This window comes from Erythrolamprus reginae, chromosome 2, assembly GCF_031021105.1.
Source record: "Erythrolamprus reginae isolate rEryReg1 chromosome 2, rEryReg1.hap1, whole genome shotgun sequence".
Classification (NCBI taxonomy): domain Eukaryota; kingdom Metazoa; phylum Chordata; class Lepidosauria; order Squamata; family Dipsadidae; genus Erythrolamprus; species Erythrolamprus reginae.
Window position 1 is genome coordinate 297,565,848 of NC_091951.1, and position 22,861 is coordinate 297,588,708.

Consider the following 22,861-nt stretch of genomic DNA (forward strand, 5'->3'; position numbering starts at 1 on the left):
CATCTTAATAAACACTTGCCAAGTGTTTAAACTTTGATCGCATGACCATGGGGATGCCACAACAGTTGTAAGTGAAAAACAATCATAAAGCACTTTTTTCAGTGCTGTTGAAACTTTGAACAGTGACTAAATGAACTTGTTTTAAGTCAAGGACAGATGTGAAATGCTCCCGGTTCACTTGTGCCTGTCAGTTATTGAAGAGCTGGTTGCAAAGGCAGCACAAGGCTCCATCCATCTGCCCAGTCACCATTTGGGTTCTTTTACCCTCTGCGCAGGTACAGAATGCTATGCGCAGGCACAGAGGGTAAAAGAACCCAAATGGGGTCTGGGTGGGTGGGCAGCCTTGCGCTGCCTTTGTGACTGGCTCTCTGATGACCGGCAGACATGAGCAAACTGGGAGCATTTCATCCTTGGTCAAGGACTAGCTCTATTCCAGATTATAAGGGAAAATATTATCCATAGAAAATAAACAGAAACTGTTTGATATTACAAAGTGTCATAAGGCAGTTATTTATTTATTTATTAAATTTATATGTCACCCAACTCTCAAAGGAGAATAAAATATTAACAACTATTTACATTATATTGTGGGAAAGCTGCCCTGCCCCAACTTTTAGATCTATGGATATATGTATAAACCACTATTGAGTTGCTACTGGTACGAATAAGGATGCCGTAACGGTAGCGAAAGTTGTGCTGTGTTCGCAGCTTCTGTTCTGTGTGCGTGCACATCCCAACGTATTTTTGCTTCTGTGCATGTGCAAGAAGCAAAATCTCATGAGGGTGTGCACACACGTGAGATTTCAGCGTTTTTTTGCTTCCTGCACATGCGCAGAAGCAAAAACACACTGCGATGCATGCACACAAATGCAGAACATACGAAGCTGTGCGCACAGTGTACTGGTAGTGGTGGGAATGGGAATCTGCCCTGGTGTAAACCTAACCTGTATGCAATGGATGGGTCTTGTTTATAGTAAAGCCTTTGTCCTGAAGAACCACAGCTTTTTTTTTGAGACTTGGGTTCATGTAAAATGACTAGCAAGACAGCATCACACATGGTTATCATAACAGAATTTTTATTGGCAAACACATTACACTCCCCCTGCAAGAAGAAAAAAAGAAAGAAAATCTATGGAAATAAAGACATGAAAATGATCATTCAAATTAAATCAATTGGTTTCAAAAGAAATCAAAATATAAAGGAATGTTCAAAATCCACAATAGTCCCACAGAAGAAGTTTGGTTTCAGCTTTACTAAGGGCAGCAGATACAATCTTTTAACTGCTTAGTATGTGGTATACTGTATAGAAATTGATCTTAAAGTACCCAAGATTGGATCCAGAATTTACCAGCAGTAGCATCCCTTGAACAGACTTTTGCTCATAATGCATTTACACAGACATGAAGTGACGCAATTTTCATCAATTCGCATCCCCATTAATCACTCCACCTAAACTACTCCAAAGACTACCAATCTTTCTGGAACAGATTTAAAGACATTACAAGGAGAAATCAACAAAAATGATCTCTCGATTCATTAGCAAGTTCCTTCTTTTGGATCAGATGCCTACTATAAAAGGATTTTGCTCTTGGGAGGCAAACTCTGGATCATATCTGAATAGCTACTAGAAATTATACCATAAAAAAGGAGAAGTTATCGATGTCCCAGAGAAATAAATATTACAAATTGAACTGTTGTTGACAAACTTCACAACGTATACAATCAATTACTATTATTGCAAAATGCCATATTATGAAATAAAGCAAATGATCGTTAATAATTTAAACATGATTGTAGAGTCTTAATCATAAAACAAAGATCAGAAACCTTTACTAGATAGATTCAATAATTATTAGTTAGATTTAGGGAAGGACTGCAGATACCTTTTACAATCAGGTTCTCCAAAAGAGGTGACCAAATTTTCAATGCCATCTTTTAAAATTAAGTTTTGACAGCTAAGATTTGGGTGTGGGCAGTGCTCTAGAATAATAAAGTAACCTATGGGGAGGAAAAATTGTAGAGTTGTATTCATAACATATTAAAAGAATATTAGGTATTTCTCAGTCTATTGAGCTAATCTTGTTGTCACTTGGTTGTTTTCTGTATGGCATAGAGATTCAGAAAGTGTGTGTGTATAAATATATATAGTATGAGTTATATTCCTATTCAGCTACAATCCTGCCCAATCTGATGCCTTCCAGATGTGCTAGCTTAGAACCCCCATATATCAAGGACTGTAAGAATTTAACTTTTAAATATCTGGAAGGAACTAGATTGGAAAAGAGGATTAAACTAGTAATACTATAATTATATTGTTGGTGCTTATTTTATTATTTAACGTTTACTTATTTTACTTAATTTATAGGTGATCCATCTCCTAAACAACTTTGGGTGACCTATAATTAAAAAAAAAAAAGATATCCTACAGTAAAAAGATCCTTATGAAATGGCTATTGATATAATATGCTGAATAATTTTGGGAGGGGCAATCTATAAAATGTATAGTTCTATGACAACATTAGTAAAAGTGACAGAAAGATTCTGCACTTAAAATTCCATTTAAGTAAAAGTATTCAAAAGTATACACTTATTGCATAAATTTATTTTCTGTTGCTTATACTCTCTGACTTTTTAATAGCACAGACGATACTTTCCTATAACTGAAATAGAAAAACTATAATGGGGACCTTCAACACTGAATATGATAAATGTATTAAAAGTTTGGAATAATACACGTATAGGTTGAATAGAGTACAAAATATATGAACCTGAAAGCAATATGCCAGTTATTTGTTTTAAAATATTTTAAAAAGTGAAATAAACTGGAATCATAGTGGAATCGTACAATTTATTGCACAAGCTTATACAGTACATTTCTTGACTGAAGTCATTTAAGCTCAGTGGGACTAATGTTCATACAGGAAAAGACACCAACTGATGCCTTTTAGATATTCTGGACAACAACTTCCACAAACAACCTCCTGTTTGCTTTTTTCAATGGGACTGACAGCAGCTGAAGTCTAAAACACCCAGAAGGTACTAGATTGCAATCATTTTCAATGATTTTATAGGACTGCAGCTTTAAATAATTCTAAAAATAAAGCTTTAGAGATGAAAAATTTAAAGCCACATGGCTTTAAGAACTTAATATAAAATGCTTGATGCAAAGAAACTAAATTGGCTACATAACCATAAATACTGAGTTTGTACAACAGTATTTTAAAGAGAGGCACATGATGTTGTAACGCACATGACAAATTTCTGCCAGCCTTCAAATGTTTATTTGCCAGCAAATGATTATTTTTAATATTTTATTCATGTGTTTGTTTTATAAGCTTATTTTTCTACATTCATAGTATTCAGAGCACCATTAGATCATATAGGCTGCAGTAGATCAGAATGTGGTCATTACTGTCAAATAAAAGGTAGAGTTTCTTTTAACTGTTAACCCCATTTTGTCCTGTTTCTTATATGGACACATAAAAAGTAACAACACTTATACAAAAAAATAAGGCACATTTATTTTGATAAGGTTAAATTGAAATAGAAAATACAATTCAGAGAGCATTAGTATCCAAGTATTCAGTAAAAAAACCTCAAGACTTCCATCTTCCTTATTCTGTATTCTGGAGTAATTGCACATATCCCAATGTGTCAAGTAACAAAACAGATTTAATGTATTTTCAAAAAAGATGTATAATTCCAGAATTAAGTTCCACAGTTCACGATGGTTGGCTAATATTAAAATCTTCCACATTTCTCAAAGGTTCTTGGATTTCACTTTAGAGTGGGATAAATGCAGACTCCTTGTGGAAAAGGTGAAATAATAATTTATAGAAGTCTTTACAAGTATTTGGACAATAGCTTCACCAGAGAATTTTCAGGTTCAATCTTAAACTGTGATTTCAACAATGTGTGTATTTAAGAGTCAGCTAGGGATCAGAAAACAATTTAAATTCAGTGTTAGCTCCCTTTCAGGTACAAATTATGAACTTAGAAGTCATAAACTAATATTTAACCTGAGCTTCATTTTGTTGATGAGAGATAATATCCTTTGTTTCTCCCTCAGTTCTTGTATTCATGTATACTGGTGTTGGCATTTTATTAGAGAATAAGAAAAACTGTTTGCATCATGGCTTTTATGGCATTTAAGATCAAATAGATTCTAAAATAAATGCATTGTCACAGAATCTAGAAACTGGAATTAAAATGTGCTTTTTTTGCACATCAATCTTTGAGAAGACACCAAATTGTATATATCCAAGTCCAAACATCAGGTTTCATCTCAGTTGAATTCTGTATGTGTTAATTTCCATAGGATTCATATTAATCTCACTGATATTTCTGGCATCTGGAGATGAATGCATCAAAGACAGGGATGTTGGTATTAGACTTTCTACATGGAATTTGTTAAAGAGTTTGTGCACCCTTAACTGAAAATGGAAAAAGACAAAAAATAAATTACTGCCGACATCCAGTTCAATGCAAATTTTATTTCATTGTTTTAAAGGTTATTCTTCAAAAGTTTTTAAACTATGCAGAACTTCTCTGGACTGAAGTCACCTGAAACAGGGCTAGTGCAATTATGCTTACTTTTGCTAAAAACAAGGATAGAGTTTGCCTAGAATGCCTAAGGCAAACTGATGCAAAATGCTTTTCTGTTGCCAAGCCTGGATGAGAAACAAAACTTCACATAAGGCCCAGTAGCCACATGTTTGTGACAGGGAACAGATACAGTAAAAGTGATAAGTACATAGTTTAGCTTTAATTATCTATTCATAGATTTTTAAATATCTATTTTACATATTATTTATTTTTATTGACTGTTGTATGCCACCCAGTCATTTCTTGCAATATGGGTGGCTATACAAATCTGATAAGTAATCCCATACTTAATAAGACAATAATTGGTGTGTGTGTGTGTGTGTTTTGTTTTTAAGGACAGCAGATAAATCAACTAAAACTAAAGGAAAATTGAATACCATTCTGACAAGTATAAATCTAGAAAATTAAAAGGAAGTTTAAGCATATTCAGTAAACTAAATTTATATTTTTTCTTACAGAATTTTAAAATTATGACTTATGACAGCAGAAAGTAGTAAAAATCTAATTAAGGTATTACTGATTAAAAAACAAACCCATTCTTAATTGACAGTATATGTTCAGAATTAACTCATAAGATGAACATTTTTTATTTCTATAACTTATATTAAGGATACCAAAATATGTACCCTAATACAATGTAATATGTAAAAACTATGAAGTCTACTATAAATCTGGTCTCCCAAAAGAAAATGAAGCTATGATTTGTGATAATAGCATGAAGCTTTACTGTTAAAAAAATTAACTCCTTTCAGCATACACAACTGGAAACCAGGCAGCCAGTTCAACTAGTTTACAGACTTTATTAAATAAAATATTGTATCTTACCTTTCCCTGAGTGGTGGAACAAAGGAGCCCTAAGTCTGTGTTTGTAAATCTACAATCGAAACCCCTTCTGTGAAAAATCAAGGCAGCTTCTTCAGATGGCCCTGAATCTATCTGAAATCAAATTTGGAAAATAATTAGGAAATGTAGGAAATTTATTTACTAGGAAACTTATATAAATTTTAGACAGTTTACAAGATATTCTAGTCTAACACTGTTATGTCTAATCTGTATTATGCTAGACTGAAATACACATATACACTTGAAGTTCTGACCTTTATATATGGTGAGTGATATTTGCAAAAGTTAGAGAATAGTGATTAATATAGCAGGTATAATCATAAAATGCACGAAGAAAGTAATTTAGATGCTATATAAAACAGGTTCTGAATTAATATTACAAATAATTCAAAAAAGGAAAGATAAAATATCATTTAAATAAACCTTAACCAAAATATTTCCACCAAATAATAAAACAATAAAAGAGCAATCCAGTTCAGATATATTAACGATTAACAATTTAGCAAGCTTCCATACTGTTAATAATACACCATGACACTATTAAGAAATGTTATAAATGTTCACTTATCTTTCAAAATGATTAAAAACTTTTTAATCATTTTGAGAGATAAATGAACATTTATAACATTTCTTAATAGTGTCATGGTGAATTATTAACACTTTCTATTTATACCAGTACATATACCTGTAATATAAAACAAATTATTTTGTAACAAAGGAATGGTAAAAAATAGTTTCAATTTGCAACTGGTAGGAAAAAAAACTGCAAACAAATCTCAAGCAAAATCTCCTTGAAAATTATATTCTTTGTTGTTGTTCAAAAAAACCTATAGTAAATCGGATGAAAATTAATTAAATCCAACATGTGGGCTTTTATGTTTAATAGAAAGTCTACAAGGCGCAAAAATTTTAGAGACATCACAACTTTCAAATTAAGTTAATACCCATTCTAAAGGAAAACTTTGTCTCTAACAGACCTGATAGCAATCCTTACAATAAAGTAAAATCCCACTTTTGCTCCCTGCTGTTTATAAAGGAATAATATTTTCTTTTTAAGTTTTATTTTAAAGAATGTATTCAGCCAATTTTTCCAATCTATTTAAAGTTGTCAAAAGGAATGTGCATATGCCATAATACTCTTAATTTAAAGAAGTATGAATAGAATGTATATGTCATGATATATACTGTTGGAAATATGCAATACTCATTCCTGGTTGAAATATGTGACATATGTTGTCAGGCTTAATATTAGTACTAATTCATTATCTCACTATTTTAGCAATTCAAGAATATTTTTAGAGTCTTATACATTCAGTGACATATACATTATTAGCCAGATAACATAATATTATTGTTACCATTACAAAAATTGTAGTTTGTGATTTACAAGACACAAGACATTTATCACTCTCTCCTTCAGCAGGTTCACATAATAGCAGCTCAGTTATAGAGCAAATTAAATTCATTGTGAACTAGAGTTTATGTTATGGGAGAGAAAAAAGAAATGCACCTACAAATCAATGCACATTAAGAGGAGGCAGCTATACTATATAATGCTTGTTACATATACCGTAGTAAGAAACTCTGCATCTCCTCTGCAAACATATCTGCCAATTCTCCTTGGCAATTTTAAGACTTGTGGACTTCAATTCCCAGAGCTGAGGAACTCTGGGAATTGAAGTCCACAAGTCTTAAAATTGGAGATCCTTGCCCTAAATCATACTTTAACAACATCTTCACCGAAAATGTGAGCATGCGTGCTATGCACACGCACTTTCTTAACTAGTATATAAAACCGAAAACAAGGCTTTTTCGATGGGGGCAGCTTCCTGAACACCTGCTAGGTCACCCACGGTTAGTAGAATGGGAGAGGCACGCAAATGAGCTTGGCTGCAGGGTGGGATGAGAGAGTGAGATATCTAGGGCAGGATAGTGTCGGGGTGGGTGGTCAGGGCCCACCAGTGCTCAAACTATTGGTTCAGGTGAACTGGTTCGAACCAGCAGCAGTCCACCACTGACATGAATACTTGGTATCAGTAATATTTCACAAACATTTTATATTTACAGGAATACTGGGATTTTGTAAGATTGTGCATTAAGAACTCACCTTTGACTGTATTGTCCTCAGGTTAACTAAATGCATATCACACGGCATAGATGAAATTAAAGGAGAAAAGGTATTCAAAAGTGAAGGGATAAAGCTGCCTGCAGAAGTAACCATTGGAATTACAGGATGATTTATAAAAGATGATGTTATGTGACTGAGTAAAGAAGGGTAGCTGACAGGTGACTGTTCTTCTTTCTATTAAAAAGCAGAAAGAAAATAATTAGTGGGCATATTTGCATTACATCTATTTATATTGATACATGAATCTATGGATAATACTAAATGTGTGCAAATGTTACATATGCAGAGTTGTCACAGTAATGTTCAACCATATATCTACTATTTGGATTTGAGGCAATGTGTTACTTACATTTTTCCCTTTCTGCCTGTGTCAGACTTGGTCATGCTATATAACAGGGGTGTCAAATTTGCATCATCACGTGCTCCCCTTCAATAAGCCAGGCATAAGCATAGCCAGCATGTGACTTGTCCAGCCCATGGGCCATGAGTTTGACATCTCTGCTATATAAGAATGAATGACAGCAAAAGTGCTGATTTTAATTTGAAGTCAGCACTATCTAAAGAATGAAGCACTTTATTTTGTTTTCTTCTTTTGCTATGGCACATAGGACATTTTTGATACATTTACCCCAACTCGTTACGAGTCTTCCATTATTACAATGCCTCACTCCCCTGAAAGTTTTGGTTCAAGAGAATGTTATTCAGATCTTCTACCTAATTGGTAGTCTACGGAGAGGGGCGGCATACAAATCTAATAAATAAATAAATATTCAGATCTTTTACCTATTTATGCCACCTCTGTAATATCTCTGTTGTTTCCACTCCATTATATAGGTAGTCTTCACTTAACGGTATAATTGGAATTGGACATAACTGGAATTGGAATTTCCAACTCTAAGCTTTGCTTTAGGCAAAATGTCACTGATGCACTGCTTAAGTGATGAAAGTTCTGGCAGTTCACAATCTGCAACTGCTTGCCCAATTTGCTTTGCTTTTTCTCATAGAAACATAGAAGTCTGACGGCAGAAAAAGACCCCATGGTCCATCTAGTCTGCCCTTATACTATTTTCTGTATTTTATCTTAGGATGGATATATGTTTATCCCAGGCATGTTTAAATTCAGTTACTGTGGATTTATCTACCACGTCTGCTGGAAGTTTGTTCCAAGGATCTACTACTCTTTCAGTAAAATAATATTTTCTCATGTTGCTTTTGATCTTTCCCCCAACTAACCTCAGATTGTGTCCCCTTGTTCTTGTGTTCACTTTCCTATTAAAAACACTTCCCTCCTGGACCTTATTTAACCCTTTAATATATTTAAATGTTTCAATCATGTCCCCCCTTTTCCTTCTGTCCTCCAGACTATACAGATTGAGTTCATTAAGTCTTTCCTGATACGTTTTATACTTAAGACCTTCCACCATTCTTGTAGCCCGTCTTTGGACCCGTTCAATTTTGTCAATATCTTTTTGTAGGTGAGGTCTCCAGAACTGAACACAGTATTCCAAATGTGGTCTCACCAGCATTCTATATAGCTGGATCATAATCTCCCTCTTCCTGCTTGTTATACCTCTAGCTATGCAGCCAAGCATCCTACTTGCTTTCCCTACTGCCTGACTGCACTGTTCACCCATTTTGAGACTGTCAGAAATCACTACGCCTAAATCCTTTTCTTTTGAAGTATTTGCTAACACAGAACTGCCAATACAATAGTCAGATTGAGGATTCCTTTTCCCCAAGTGCATTATTTTACATTTGGAAACATTAAACTGCAGTTTCCATTGCTTTGACCATTTATCTAGTAAAGCTAAATCATTTACCATATTGCCGACGCCTCCAGGAATATCAACCCTATTGCACACTTTAGAGTCATCGGCAAATAGGCAAACCTTCCCTACCAAACCTTCCCCTATGTCACTCACAAACATATTAAAAAGAATAGGACCCAGAACAGACCCTTGTGGCACACCGCTTGTAACCTGACTCTGCTCAGAATACTCGCCATTCACAACAACCCTCTGGTGTCTATGCTTCAGCCAGCTGCAAATCCATTGAACTATCCAGGGATTAAGTCCAATCTTCACTAATTTATCTATCATATCCTGGGATATGCATATGCCAACCCCCTAAAACTAAACCATTCAACACTGTGGCTGCCAGGAGCTGGCACTTTGCTGCTAGGAGCCCCAACAGGCAGATTGGACTGTGTGGCAGGCTAAAAATGTTGAATGCTGGCAGCTGGGGCAATAGTGGCAAGCCCAGCACCAACAGAAGCCCCGTGCCAAGGAGGAGGAGGAAGTCTGCAAAGATCATTTCCAAAAGACAGCAAAGGTATTTATGTACCGTAACTTAAATTAGGGATAAGAAACAAAATCAAAAGTAAGGTCCGAATCCTTTCCTAGTTTTGCTTCAAAAATAGAAGTTTGAAATAGCATTTCCTTGAATTAGCTATGCATTTTCAGTGAATCTGCACGCATAACTCTAGTTGTTTTTCATCAAACCAACATCTTTCTTTCAAGGAAAGCACTGAGCAATCAAGAAGCAGCTGCATTTGCAGGCACCACATTATTTTCAAGTTAGGGCTTTTGGGGAAAGGCCTAGAACAACGGTTCCCAACCTTTCCAGCTAAGTGGCCCTGCCCAGCATGGGGGGGGGGGAGAGCATGTGAGTAGTAGGTGCATTCATGCATACAGTGCTCCATTGGTACAAGTGGCAGATGTGTACCCTCTCCACTCACATGAATGGAGTTTTGTGCATGAGCAGAGGGGCGCTTGTGCTTGCACATGAAGTTCCACTCATGTTAGCATCTGACACTTTTGGAGTGGAGCTTTGTGAGCTCTTGCCTATTGCTTACATGGGGCTACCTTTGAAAAGTGTTCAGAAACTTCAGATCGTGCAGAATGTAGCCGCGAGAGCTATCTTGGGGCTTCTCAGATTCGCCCACGTTTCTACAACATTCCGTGGCCTGCACTGGCTGCTGATCAGTTTCCGGTCACAATTCAAAGTGTTGGTAATGACCTTTAAAGCCCTACATGGCATTGAACCAGATTACCTCCGGAACCACCTTCTACCGCACGAATACCAGCAGCCGATAAGGTCCCACAGAGTTAGCCTTTTCCGGGTCCCGTCGACCAAACAATGTCGTTTGGCAGGCCCCAGTGGAAGAGCCTTCTCTGTGGTGGCCCCAGCCCTCTGGAATCAACTCCCCCCAGAGATTAGAACGACCCCCACCCTCGTCTTTCGCAAGTTACTCAAGACCCACCTGTATCGCCAGGCATGGGGGAACTAAGACATCTCCTCCAGGCTTTTATATTTTATGTTTGGTATGTATGTGCTGTATGGTTTTTAAATTGTTGGGGTTTTTATATATTTTTATTATTAGATTTGTCCCATTGTTATGCTGTTTTTTATTACTGTTGTGAGCCGCCCCGAGTCTGCAGAGAGGGGCGGCATACAAATCTAATAAATTATTATTCTTCTTCTTATTGTTGTTGTTGTTGCTGTTTGGCCCAGTTTTGAACAGGCTGTGACCTGGCAGTGAGCCCAGGGCGTTGGGGAGCCCGGCGTAGAAGGATAATACAAAATTCCTGATGAAATTAACTGTAATTTGAACACTGAAGAGGACTGTTTACTATAAGATAATAAAAAATTATTGTGGAATATATCGATGATACATAAGTAAATATATTTAATAGATGGCAGACTATAAGGCGATGAAAGTGCTTCTTACCATATTTACTTCATTTCTTTTCTCCAGCAGAAGTCGAAACAGGTTAGCTGTTATTTTGTTGTCCTGTACACCTTGCCCTAAACCTCTATTATCATCTTGCATAAGTCGACGATCCATGATAACCTCTATCTGGCCTAAAAAAACCAAGCACTGATTTTATTTCTACACATTAGCTATTAAAATTTACTGCAATATATTTCCCAGATATTGTTTTAAATGTCTGAAGCAACAATATTTACAAAATAGCAAATTTAGAACTTCCCTACATTAATATTATTATAAAGTGTCAAACTCAAAACAGCAGTTCCAAATATTTGAGAGATAGAAAAAACTTTTAGATTATGGTGTGTTATGGCATTATTAAAATAAACTGTGACTTTCATCACAGTCATATCAAAATGTTACTACCATTTCTTACCACTTTTTAAACTTGCAACACCAAGAGACTGGGCAGAATGAAGGGTCAAGCGAATCTTGCTATCTTGTATATAAGCCATTGTAGTCATTGGATAAAAATTTGCTTGAAGAGGCAATTTACTCATTGTCTGTCTAGGCTGAATCTAAATTAGAAAATGTAATTTCAGTGAACGTTAAAAATTTAAATAATATAAGTAGAAAAACTGCTTTGGCTTTACAAAAATAATAATTGTGTATACTATATTATATAATTTATAAAAGTATATTTTTCAGAGTATAAGATGCACCTTTGTATCCCCCAAAACAGGGTGAAAAAAAAGGTGCATCTTATACACTCAATGTAGCTCCACCCGGCCATCCCCATCTTTTGGCCTCTGCCTCCTAGCAATTTACCTCCTTGTAGCAAACAGAACAGAGCCTGTTAAGCCAAGCTACTGATTATCAGCTTCCTGAACATTAGCTGATTTAGGCGATATGTGCTAAAATTGAAAGTGAAACTAACTTCAAGGAGGCAAATTGCTGGGAGGCAGAGACAAAATTTTATTTTCTTGTGCTAATCACTACTGAGACTGGCTGATTGTGGCTTGCTGCAAAGAGGTAAGTCAATAACTATAAATGCCTATAGAAAGTTCAAATTATTAGACTTATTTTTTAAAGACTGTTATATTATTATTCTAGACAACTGAACAAAATGAAGAAGCTTTTTAAAACAATGCTTATCTGAACAGGTCCAGTGGTGTTGTATCTACTTGTTGTATCTAGCAGAGAATAATGTATACTTTCAAAAAGCCACATCAGTTTTAACAGCATCTATACAAGTATAGTCTGGAATGTAACAGTGTTCTGAGTTAAAACTCTGACTTAAATCATGTTTGGACTGGATCTATTTAAATAATTGGGAGAAATTAGTATGACTACATTTAAGAAAACTTTCTGCCATTATATACACCCATAATATACATTTCTCCAATTCTTTGCTATTTCTATGGGTCAGGCACACATGCACAGAAATACACAGCAAACAGTGTATATCATCTGTATTGTTTGCTGGGAGCAAATTGCTGGGAGGCAGAGGCAGAATTTTTCCCTCCCCAAAGCTAGATGCATCTTATACTGCAGAGCATCTTATACTCCTAAAATTATGGTATATATTCTGTGGATATTTCAATCACACTTTATTAACATGAGGAATGTCAATAACAAGTATAAACTACTACCAAAATGATTGCTAAAAATATTTCTACAAAATTCAGCCACAAAAAGACCAGGCAAAGATGTTATTTCTGTTAGCTAAAGAAACTATATTTTTAATGATAATTTTTTTAAAAAATTTGAACAGTAAACACAGATTGTTATTATATAACAAATGCACATAAGCCTATAAAAATTAAGAGTTTGTAAAAAAAAGGTTTTTTAAAACTCAATTCTTGTTGTTATGCTGGCATCTCACATATGCATATATATACACACAATTAGTTATCCATCAAAATTTCCCAAAGATTATTTCCCTAGAACAAAGTAAAGATTTTTTTATTCATATTCACTAAGAAAGAAATATATCTTTTCAGTGTTTATAATAAAATATTAATTTTATATAAAATGTTGTGATGCAATTTATTAAATAATTACTTTTAATGTGTTAATGGAACTTATTAATATATGTGTACATTAATCATTAATTCATAAGAATTACCTGATATCCATTGAGGTCAGTATAAAATTTGTTATGGCTTTCTGTATCAGATGAAATTCTCATTGCAATCTCACGATTGTATTCTCCTCTTATGTCCACAATATTGGATATCTCAAGAGACTGACCTTCTAATCCTAAATATAAAAGGTAACACATAATACACTGATATGACATTTCACAATAGTGATTAGTTAAATCCATAAATTGGAATTTCAAAATTCTACTTTTTTATGCCTATACAGTGGAACCTCGACATACGAGCAGCTCTACTTACGAGCTACTCGAGATAAGAGCTGGGAGGGGAGCGACATTTTTGTTCGCCTCCCGAGCTCACATTCGGGATACGAGCGCCAAGGAGCTGTCTCCTGAAGCCGAACACTAACTTCCGCTTTCGGCTTCAGGAGACAGCTCCTTGGCGCTCATATCCCGCGTGTTTTAAAAGGTTGCAGCCGGCCTGGGGGGCTCGGGGGGTACTGGCAAGCCCCCCAGGCCGGCTGCAACCTTTTAAAACACGCGCGCCGCTTCGCAGCTCTCTGCTGAATCCGGAACGCTAACTTCCGCGTTCGGATTCAGCAGACAGCTGCGAAGCAGCACGCGTGTTTTAAAATGTGGCAGCCGGCCTGGGGGGCTCGGGGGGAAGCCCCTGAGCCCCCCAGGCCGGCTGCAACCTTTTAAAACACGCGCGCCGCTTCGCAGCTCTCTGCTGAATCCGGAACGCTAACTTCCGCGTTCGGATTCAGCAGACAGCTGCGAAGCAGCGCGCGTGTTTTAAAATGTGGCAGCCGGCCTGGGGGGCTCGGGGGGAAGCCCCTGAGCCCCCCAGGCCGGCTGCAACCTTTTAAAACACGCGCGCCGCTTCGCAGCTCTCTGCTGAATCCGGAACGCTAACTTCCGCGTTCGGATTCAGCAGACAGCTGCGAAGCAGCGCGCGTGTTTTACAACATCACAGCCGGCCTGGGGAGCTCGGGGGCTTCCCCCCGAACCCCCCAGGCCAGCTGCCACATTTTAAAACACGCGCGCTGCTTCGCAGCTGTCTCTGAACGCTAACTTCCGCGTTCGGCGGCAGCATTTTTTTTTGTTGTTGCACGGATTAATTGACTTTACATTGTTTCCTATGGGAAACAATGTTTCGTCATACGAGCATTCCGACTTACGAGCCTCCTTCCGGAACCAATTAGTCTCGTAAGTCGGGGTTCTACTGTAGAGTTCTTCCTGCAGAGTTGTTGATTCCTGCCATTACAATTTACCACTTCTAGTTTTGTGTTTTGCATCACTGGATGTTTTCAAAAAGAGATTGGACAACCATTCATCTGAAATGGCAGTGATGACAAACCTAGGGCACATGTGTCAGAGGTGCATGCAGCGCCCTCTCTGTGGGTATGTGAACCATTACCCTAGCTCAGCTATGCCACACATGTGTGCACACCTCCCACCGGCCAACTGGTTTTTAGGTCTCTCCCATGCACGCAGGGGCCCCACACAAGCATGTGCAAGGGGAGAGTGCATGCAGGGGAGCTCATGTAGGATTGGCATGTGCATTGCATTTTGGAGGTTTGGATGCACTAGCATGGCACTCGGTCCAGAAAAGGTTAGTCATCACTGGTATAGGATCTTTTGTATGCCGCCCCGAGTCTACGGAGAGGGGTGGCATACAAATCTAATAAATAAATAAAATAAATATCCTACTTGAGCAGTGAGTTGGACTAGAAGACCTCCAAGGTCCCTTCCAACTCTATTATTCTATATTCAATGTTCACTAGCCTGAAACAGTAGGCGAAATGACAGAAATTAATAAGTGTTCTGCTGGGCTCTATGGTACGAGTCTTCAGAAAATTCAAGGGTACAAATTTCAGACACACACACACACTTCAAAGTTCAAAAACAATGTTTTTTATCACAAAAATTCAAAAGAAACAAAGCACCCTTTTTGTATTGCAAAGAGCACTCGTCCCAAAGCAACCTGATAGTCTGTACAATCCCCTTAATCAGACCTTAAGTACTTAGCTAGCAGCTGTGAAGGAGCATCACAGCCCTCCTTCTTCCACGAAGTGAAACACACACACACACACTTTGCTCTGCTTTGGTTTCAAAGTTGTGAAAAATCAACAAACAAAGTCTGGAAACAGCAAGGCACGGTCCTGAAGAACAGCGATCAGATAATCTTCCACAACGGCCAAGCCAGCATGCTGCTATTTATATCAGCAGCTCTAATTACTGGAGCCCCATCCAAACACAGGTGGCCTCTCTTATCTCCTGTAATATTTCTTCAATTGGTCTCTTTGATGCATAATTCTGTGCATGTGTGGGTCTAACACTTCCTCATCCAAATCGACTGAAGATAATGGAGATTGGCTTCCTGGGCTGTGTGCCAAGCCCCCCTCTTCCAAGTCACCCCCACCTTCTTCTTTGTCCGAGGAAACTGCACTAACTGACTCTGTTGGCAATAAAACAGGCCTATGACATGTTGATGTTTCCCCTGCATCCACCTCCACATTCCTTGGGGCAGGAGCTGGGCCAGAGCCAACCACAACAATAAGCATATAACTTACTAAGTAAATAACCAACTAACCAAACTTAAATTTCTAAAATTACCCACCAGCATGGTATAGCAGAGAACTCTGGGAATCAAATTTCACACATCTAAAGCACATACATTTTTAGGAAAACGCATATATGTAAGCAGAGACGTGGACACATATTTTATTGCCCAGTTTTTTTCTATTTCTTCATTGTACTCACAGAAGCAGAAACTAAGTAAGCAATATGATTCAGGTGTTTCAAAAAGCTAAAATACTTTCCAAATAAATGTGATGCATGTTTTATTTTCTATATTTTCTTGTAGAAATAACTGGAGATTTACATCTTGAAGGAAATATTCTTTTCAAATATTAATACATGGTTAACATTCAAACTTAATAAAACACAATATATTTGAGATGACTTTGCCTGATAGTTCGGAGACTTTCGAAAGTCAAAGTCACTAGAGCTTGAACACTTTTCAAAGGCAGTTTCACATACAATTGATTACAATAGCCTAGCCTCAAGTACTCTGCATAAATTGAGCACATTAACCTCTGTTGCAGTTAAAACTGGTCTAGAATTTCACTGAACAGTCAGTAATGGGCTGGATGAAAAATATATTGAAACTGAGTCCACACAAAATTAAATTGTTTATTTTTAAGAGTTAGAGTGGTGTGGTAGCTCAGCGCTTACGATACTAGGTTTGTCAGCTGGAAAGCTGGCAGCCCAGATTCGAAACCTAAGCACCAAGTGATGGGTAAGTTTCTGTCCTCACCTCATCTCCTGCCAACCTAGCAACTTGAAAGCATACAAATGTGAGTAGATGAATAGGCACCATTATAGTGGGAAGGTAATAGTGCTTTGTGACGTCTTTTATTGTTTCAGAGAAGTAATGGATCTGCCTATTAGAAATTAAATAATTATCAGCTCTGCCTGGTTTGGTTTGACACCTCATAGACATCTTGCCATCAAAAGAAGAAGAGAGGACGATGAAAAAGGGAAGAAAGGGCAATGAAGCTTTGTGTGTATCTGATAGGAAATCAGGAGGGGGGAATGACAGGTAATAATGACCAGAGCAGCCATATCCTGATTGTACCAGCATTCTACAGCCAGGTACCCTAAGAAATATGTGTATTACCCGCAAATATCTCAGTGTTCTGAAAACATCTGGCAAGCTCTGGTTGGTTGGTAATATATTGATCATGGGAGGAGGGATGGGATGGGGACAAATCTACAATCAATTTTTGTATCTAGTAAGCATGGTAATTTCAAAGCTAGATTGACTTGACTACAACCAATATCTTTAGTAAAATACCCCTTTGTTTAACCAAATGGAGTCAAAGGCTTTTATTTTCTAAGGGATCAGATTGGATTGGTGGGTTGCAAGTGATTTTGCTACCGGTTTGTTTGCATGATTGCGCAGAAGCATGTGGGGCAGGTGGGCAGAATGCTACTGGTTCCAAAAACCGGTCTGAATCAGTAGCAACCCACCACTGGATCAGATTGGGGCAGGGATAGGCAAACATGGCTCTTCTATGAGTCGTGGACTTCACCCCCCAGAATTCCTGAGCCAATCATGCTAGCTCAAGAATTCTGGGAGTTGAAGTCCACATGTCATAGAAGAGCCAGCTTTGCCTACCCATGGATTGGGGTAACATTCTCAGAAGGAGCAGGTATGAGACAGAGCTCCTTGAATTTCTCTCTGGTTTTCCACACATAGGCAATAATCAGAATCAATATTTTTTTCAAGGTCCAGTTGATATGCTAACTGCATTTCTTTCTGGAAGAAAATTATCTTAAAATTGTAGTTTTAGTGCTGAATAACCTCCATGTTTGACTATATTAATACACTCTGAGTGAACCTGCCTTTGTGGTCAATCTAGAAATTTAGTTGCTACAAAACTTACGAGGTTTCACTGGTCTCAAGAAGAATGCAGGAAAATCCCATCTTGCCTAGAATTCATGCTCTGCGCTGCCTGTCAATTTATTCCAGGGCAAAAAACCTAAATGTTGATTGTTATGGTTAAATAGGACTAAGGTCCATTATGATTAAGAAAGCATCTCATTTCACAGGAACTTCCATTCTCAGGGGCAAAGTTTGCTACGGAGGCTCAGAGATCCTACAGCAGGGACTTGGGGTTGTATCTTTTCTAGTGGTGCCTCAGTGTAATGTAATTCTTCTACAACTGAGTGAGTTAATATATTTATTAACTTTTTGAAAGATCTTTAGAAGACATATTTGGAGAGGCATTTTAACTGTAGATTAATTCCAGCAATTGGACTTACTTGTTTTATTGTTTAATCAAATTGATTTTAATTCCTTAATTTGAAATTTGGTTTTATTGCAAACGGTGGACAGATTTTAATGGTCAATAGCATAGCAAGTGAAACAAATGACAGTCAGTCACAATCATCTATTCACTAAGAAAAAATATGTATTTTTATCTTTAAATAGAATATAAGAGCTAGCATTTGTTAATTTACCTTACCGTGAACTTTATAAAGTCGTACAGTGTGTGTCACGTGACTGAAAAAAGTAGTAACTTCAGAAAAAATTATCCCATGTGTCACACGTATGATAGGTGGATCAGAAAAAACATAAGGCTGAAAGAAGACAAAAGTAAACAAATTTGTACCTTCTAGTTTCAGGATTCATGGTCCTGCTTGAAACAGAGAAGTAGAAGGGGGAATTTGTCATCACTTCTATTACAGTTAGTTCCTACAAATATTTAAACCAGGCATCTATTTAGAAACTTAAAGACCTGTGGGCTTCAACTTCCAGAATTCGCCAGCCAGCATGCCCTCAAGCCTTAAAGTTGCCAAGTTTGAAGAACCCTGGATTAAACCATTCAAGTATTTTATCATGAAGTAAATACAAGTATTCCTCAACTTATGATCATAATTGAGCCCAGAATTTCTGTTGCTAAGGGAGAATTTGAATTTGGCAAGATTATAAATTAAGATGGCTTTCTCATTAACTTTGCTTGTCAGAAGGTCAACAAAAGATGGTCAAATGACCCCAGGGCATTGTGACTATCATAAATATGAACCAGTTGCCAAGTATATGAATGTAAGTCATGTGACCATGGGGATGCTACAAGGGCCATAAGTGTGAAAAATGGTCATACAAGTCACTTTTTTCAGTGCTACTGTGACTTTGAAAGGTTACTAAATGAACTGTTGTAAGTGGAAGACTATTTGTATTAAGGGTAATTTTTCTCTCTGTGTCACTGTTCACTAAGAATGTACACTAACCATATGAACAATTATTAATTCTCCCTTTCACCTTTTATCTCCCTGCTAGCAGATCTCACAATTTCTAAATGGGAACATGAGAAATCATCCAAAAATTAAACTTCTGAAACTCTAGATCCAAGCCTAAACTAAACATATCATGAATGAGATTATAGTGTATAGTATATAACATTATTTCATTTAATTTGCCTAATGATTTATCAAAACAAAATCAGGCAGAGTACTTACATCAAATATGTAAGTCTTCGGAGAGGGGCGGCAGACAAATCTAATAAATTATTATTACTAAATATACCTGTAATTTTAGCAACCATTCCTCCCCCATCTTCCTTTAATTAGTCTGGAGGTAGTTTTCTCAATGTTCTTTTTACTAAGTTGAATTGTTTTAGTTTTACTAGGAACTTTGAGTCAACTTTGATTCCAAATGAATATATCAACAGTGACTTCACTTTCCTCCTACATAAAATCCAAAGGTAAACCTATTGCAAATATAGTAATACAATATTACCTTGCTCTCTCCATCTGGCAAGAAGAGATAAGCTCCACTTTTATCTCTGTTACTGGTAGTTCCGTACCAAGCAAACTCAAACTTTACCCGATAGTTTTTATTATCTTCTTTTGTATTTATTTTCTAAAGGGAAAGCAATTAGTCAGCTTAATCTTCATCATAATTTCAGAATCAATAGTATTTTAAAAATAATTTACAGTCATACCTCAACAAGTCCAGAATTCCCAGAGAACCAAATTTTCATGTAATGGTTTTCTAACATGATTTCATCCAAAGCGTTCTGTACTTCTTTAACAGTAAATATTCTGTATGGCTTGACTAATTTAGCTTTATCATTATGATACAGATTATAATCAGCAAGTGCAGCTTCTGAATTCAGTCCCTCTAGAAGCTCATAAACTCCAAAACCCAAAGGAGGTAATTGAGCCAAGAAAGAGATCTGTTTAAAAAAAAAGAAAGAAGAAAACATTACATTTCTGATCTTAAGATCAGATACCCAAGCATCAAAAATATTTGTGGTTCTCAAAGCAACCAATAGTTAAAATATTAAAGTCAACACTAGCCCAAAGTCAAAAGTACTAGTAAAAAACAACAACCAAATAAATGTTTTCAGAAGAATTATTTCTTACATTAACTACACTTTTAAATTTGTTATATCCATCATATAGTAAGCACACCACTAGGTAAGCCCAGTTCCTCATGATTCCATGGACACACCTAGTTTTATGATAAAACTATGGAAGTGGCACTGTCTTTATTTGAGGATTTCTTTTAGACTTTTCAGCCCCTCAGGATTTTGTGGGCATTTCTGAGATTTATGCTTAGTTTCCAAGCCTACAGCTGCAACTTTCTAAATAGGTTTTTTGGCACAGATATCACTAAAATATGTTCATTTCCCATTTTAAGAATTATACAGGTAATATAAGTTGGTATAATAAAACAATACGTTCAACTGGTCAAAAGGAAAAAAAAGTCTAAATATTATACTTAATAGTTTATACTGTTTTATGTTTCAGACTCTAATTGTATGTTTCAAGTAGACAAATACATCTTACTTGCTTTATATAACATATATGACATAATAGGTACAAAGCATATAGCACCGGTAAGTATGAACATCTAATGATCTTAAAGTGCTTAACTAATATTTTAATCAAAGTGAAATTAAAGTTATTTTCTCCTACCACAAAACAGAAAGAGAAGTTATTTGCATACTTTTATATAAAGCATCTAGTTAAATTATTTGCAATAATGAATCTGTATTCTAATCTTACCAAATTCAAATTTAAACTGTTAAAATGAAAAAAAATACATCAGTTTATCAATATTGTTTTTTAAATAGCAGACCCACATTAAGTTTTTAATTTGAGAATAGATCCCAATAAATATTAAAGATTTATAAAGATAAAGATTCTTAGGATTTAACTGTAAAAGTTCCAAAACTTTCAGAGCCTCAGAATGGAGCCACTAAGGGAGATTTTTTTTTTTGTATTTGGATTTTTTTAAAGGAAATCCAGAAGACACTCTTTATCAATACAGTGGTACCTCTACCTAAGAATGCCTCTACTTATGAACTTTTCTAGATAAGAACCAGGTGTTCAAGATTTTTTAATCTCTTCTCAAGAACCTTTTTCCAGTTACAAACCCGAGCCTCCGAGACTGTAACAGGAAAAGGCAGGAAGAAGCCACCATGGGGCCTCTCTAGGAATCTCCTGGGAGGAAACAGGGCCAGAAAAGGTGGGGAGAAGCCTCTGTGGGGCCTTTCTAAGAATCTCCTGGGAGGAAACAGGGCCTCCACCTCCCTGTGGTTTCCCCAATCGCACACATTATTTGCTTTTACATTGATTCCTAAGGGAAAAATTGCTTCTTCTTACAAACTTTTCTACTTAAGAATCTGGTCACAGAACAAATTAAGTTCGTAAGAAGAGATACCACTGTATTAATAAATTTTTGACTGAAATTTAGTGGTTTTTTAAAAAAGTTTTCAATTAGTAGAACATTTTCCAAAATTACATTTGCTTTAGAATATGTAGACATATGTATTAAAGTAGCTTGCCTGGTATGCATCCTGTGATATTTTAGATGTCCCATCCCATACTGCACTAAGTTGGACCACAACTGCTTTTCCAGATGGAGAGAGTACTTTAACTCTAGGAGTATTCACATAGAGTGAAACCACCGATGAACGTTCTTGTTCCACAGGATTATAAATCAAAACGTGCCTGGAAGAAAATTGATGAACCTTGTTATTTGGTCAAATATTTATTGATTTGATTTGATTCTGCTTGACAAAAAATAAATTCCAGAGATACAAGAAATCATTAGAAATTGGATTGATTATATTCATGACTGGGTTCATGACTGGACTAAGCCATAATTTATTTTATGTATAGTTTGAGCAAGCCAGATATTAATCGGATTCAATCTTGTAGAGAGATAAAGCAGTCATCAATTGTTTGGACAATTCAAGATTTTTCTTCACCACTTTTATCTTTTCTGTGCACTTCTATTGATTGCTTAAAGGATTGGGGAAGGCACCTAAAGTTTATTTTAAAAGTTATTTGAGCTATATATTGCTAAACATCCACTGAAAGCCAGTTTCGTGTAGTGGTTAAAGCATCTGGCTAGAATTCAGGGGACTGTAAATACTAGTTTTACCTTTGGCAAAAAATCAGGTGGTTGACCTTGGGCCAGTAACTTTCTTTCAGTCCTAGCAATGATGCAATGGCATAAGGCAACCTCTTCTGAAAAACCTTGCCAAGAAAACTGCAGGACTTGTCCAGAGAGTGTCCAAGAATTAGACACGATAGAACAGAAGAATAACAAAAGAAAGCAACTACATTGACAGTTTTAAGTTATTATTTATTGTCCAAAAATAATCTACACCTTACTTATTGTTTCATTTGCCTATTTGAAATAAATATGGCTTGTGATGTATGAACCCAGTCTGTTTTTAATCTTAAAAATCTTCAAATTATGATTATAAGCAGTGGTGGGCAGTCACCGGTGCACCCAGGTGCGCGGCTCCAGTAGGTCAGCTGCGCCCAAGTGCGGGGCTCCGGTAGGTCGGTGGCCATGAACGCACATGACTGGTGAAATGCCAGTGATTTACGCCTATTTCTTTGCTTTTGCGCATGCGCGTTAGCAAAAAAAGCCAAAAA

At 36.6% G+C, this 22,861-nt stretch overlaps 1 protein-coding gene across 1 annotated transcript in view; it reads right to left on the minus strand.

Moving 5' to 3' along the window:
* Positions 1-1,059: 1,059 nt before the first annotated feature.
* The window catches only part of MAN2A1 (mannosidase alpha class 2A member 1), a 68,788-nt gene continuing 46,986 nt past the window's right edge, over positions 1,060-22,861 (minus strand). Inside the window, exons 14-23 of the mRNA XM_070742943.1 lie at positions 21,757-21,922; positions 19,906-20,139; positions 19,701-19,823; positions 18,427-18,541; positions 13,418-13,551; positions 11,726-11,867; positions 11,308-11,441; positions 7,557-7,751; positions 5,432-5,542; positions 1,060-4,434 (exon numbers count right to left, since the gene is read on the minus strand). Coding sequence (XP_070599044.1) covers positions 4,282-4,434; positions 5,432-5,542; positions 7,557-7,751; positions 11,308-11,441; positions 11,726-11,867; positions 13,418-13,551; positions 18,427-18,541; positions 19,701-19,823; positions 19,906-20,139; positions 21,757-21,922 — 1,507 coding nt within the window. The 3' untranslated portion in view covers positions 1,060-4,281. The remainder of the gene's footprint in view (positions 4,435-5,431; positions 5,543-7,556; positions 7,752-11,307; positions 11,442-11,725; positions 11,868-13,417; positions 13,552-18,426; positions 18,542-19,700; positions 19,824-19,905; positions 20,140-21,756; positions 21,923-22,861) is intronic.